The 2,500-nt window shown below is 41.9% G+C and overlaps 1 protein-coding gene across 1 annotated transcript in view; it reads left to right on the top strand.

Annotated features, from left to right (window-relative positions):
* The window catches only part of LOC134196034 (germinal-center associated nuclear protein-like), a 14,740-nt gene that overhangs the window by 56 nt on the left and 12,184 nt on the right, over positions 1-2,500 (top strand). Inside the window, exons 1-4 of the mRNA XM_062665116.1 lie at positions 1-412; positions 1,322-1,719; positions 2,022-2,156; positions 2,216-2,485. The exon at positions 1-412 is cut by the window's left edge and continues 56 nt beyond it. Coding sequence (XP_062521100.1) covers positions 72-412; positions 1,322-1,719; positions 2,022-2,156; positions 2,216-2,485 — 1,144 coding nt within the window. The 5' untranslated portion in view covers positions 1-71. The remainder of the gene's footprint in view (positions 413-1,321; positions 1,720-2,021; positions 2,157-2,215; positions 2,486-2,500) is intronic.

Raw genomic sequence — 2,500 nt, forward strand, 5'->3', positions numbered from 1 at the left:
GACACGTTTTCAATGGTTTGCTATATTTAGTTAACAGACATTTGGTTTATGTACAAGGAAGGGGTAGAGGAATGCTCACTAGTTCTTCCCTCCCATCTCATATTGGAGGCAGAAACAGATTAAGCAATGCAGGAGCATCACCTGGAAGGAACGTGCCATCATCACTCAAGCAGCCATTAATATCATTTCCAACAGCAACTGGAGACCAACAATACGAGTTTGGACAACCTGACGCATCATCAGCTGCAACTCAGTTGAATCCTTTTCATGCAAAGTTGAAGACTGACATTTTGAGGAGTGGAAATGAAGTGGATGAGGAATCTGTTTCTGGTGATGAAGGTGTGAAGGATGGTGATAGAGCGAATCCATTTTTTAAGGGTGTGAGAAAGAGGCCGGCGAGAATGCAACAAACGTGAGGAGCTGCACGTATCTTTGTTGTTTCTTTTGATATAATAGAGCTGATGGGTAGAAGACCGATGGCAGTGTTAGTGCTTCTAGAGACAGACAGACAAACAGATTGATTAATTGAAAGACAGATAGATGGACAGACAGACAGGCAGACAGACAAACAGACTGATTGACTGACAGATGGATGGACAGACAAACTGATTGACTGACAGACAGATGGACAGACAGACAAACAGACTGATTGACTGACACACAGACGGACGGACGGACAGACAGACAGATGGACAGACATACAGCCAGACAAATTGATTGACAGACAGACTTTGTGATTTTAGTTCTAATTGTCTTAGACTGTAATAGCGATGATGTGTGAAAATATATGTATTGACAGACAGACAGACAGACAGACAGACAGACAGACAATTAAACTGATTGACTGACAGACAGATAGACAGACTGACAGACGGACGGACAGAAAAACAGACAGATTGACTGACAGACAGATAAATGGATAGATAGACAGACAGACAGATGGACAGACATACAGCCAGACAAATTGATTGATTGACAGACAGACGGACAGACCATTAAACTGATTGACTACAACAATTTAACACTAGAGTGATTACCAGGAAGACATCCCGCTTACTGGAACATACAAGGAAAGTGAAGAGAATGAACAATATACACAATTATTAATGTGCTTTACTGTACAGTCCTATATAGGGCTGGTTTCTGTAGAGTTTTAGTTTGGTAGAGATTTTGTGCGATTGGGACAGACAGACAGACAGACAGACAGACAGACAGACAAACAGACAAACTTACTGACAGATGAATAGACATATCGATGGTTGGAAGTTGTTTGAACACGAACACTTGTATCCAATAAAACACTCATTTGTTATATTACTAGACACCACACAGAGTCAGCTCCACCGCCGTTTACTCAAATTGCATCACGTGTAGCATCAGATGAAACAAAGTCAGAACAACCATCTCGGCCAACACTAACAAGCACCAACATGTTTGCAGCAGCCGTTGAGGCCGCTGCTTCTACCAGGCAAGACGGCTTTAGAGCAGCGTCCAACTTACAGCTGGTAAAACGGAAACAAGAGGCTGTGATGCATGGTGGTGGGGTTGCTGGACATGTTTGGCCTGGTGATATTAGTTTGAAGACGTCACTTCACGTGAAGCAGATTCCGAATGAATTGAATACGAGAGAGGTTATTGGTGGACATTTTGGGAAATTTGGAAACGTTGTGAGAGTTTCGTGCTTTCCTGCCAAGCGATATGCAACTGTTGTTTTCGATAGTCATGTAAGGCACACACAGTGGTGACTGTTTAATTAATATTAAAAACCAGATGTATTTTTTATTATTAGATTACTGTATTGGAGGGATGCATCTCACAATACACTAAACTATTGTATTGGAGGGATGCATCTCACAATACATTAGACTATTGTATTGGGGGGATGCATCTCACAATATATTAGTCTATATGTATTGGAGGAATGCATCTCACAATACACTAGGCTATTGTATTGGAGGAATGCATCTCTCAATAACAAATTACACATGTCCATTGTGTATCACTGTGGTGTGGTACTAAAGCCATCTTCATGGTGTTGAGAGCTCTCATTGTTTCTACACAGGAATCCGCTGCCAGAGCTAAACGAGGTGGAAAACACATACAACAAGGACAACAACAAATACCCATTCAATTGTTTTGGAACAATCAAGACCAACGTAAGAACACCCAAACAGCACAAACTTTCAATCTTCTTGTTACGACTTGTTTTCGATAGCCCAACGATCTCGTACTGATCCAAGTCTGTCCATCTCCTCAGACATTACACAGCAGGTTTGTAGTCCTCTATCGATGCATACGTCAGCAGTCCAACTACCATCTGAACATGAAGATTTCTCGTACGGTGAGATGGAGGAGCACGATGTTGGAATGACTGGACAACAACCACGCAGTGGATTTTCTGTTGTGATAAACACAGATAGAAGCGTCGCAAACAAACGATTTGTCTTCAAGTCTGAAGATGGTGATCGAGATGTGATTGCTGCAGGTGGTGATGTTGAGC

This window comes from Corticium candelabrum, chromosome 20, assembly GCF_963422355.1.
Source record: "Corticium candelabrum chromosome 20, ooCorCand1.1, whole genome shotgun sequence".
Classification (NCBI taxonomy): Eukaryota; Metazoa; Porifera; class Homoscleromorpha; order Homosclerophorida; family Plakinidae; genus Corticium; species Corticium candelabrum.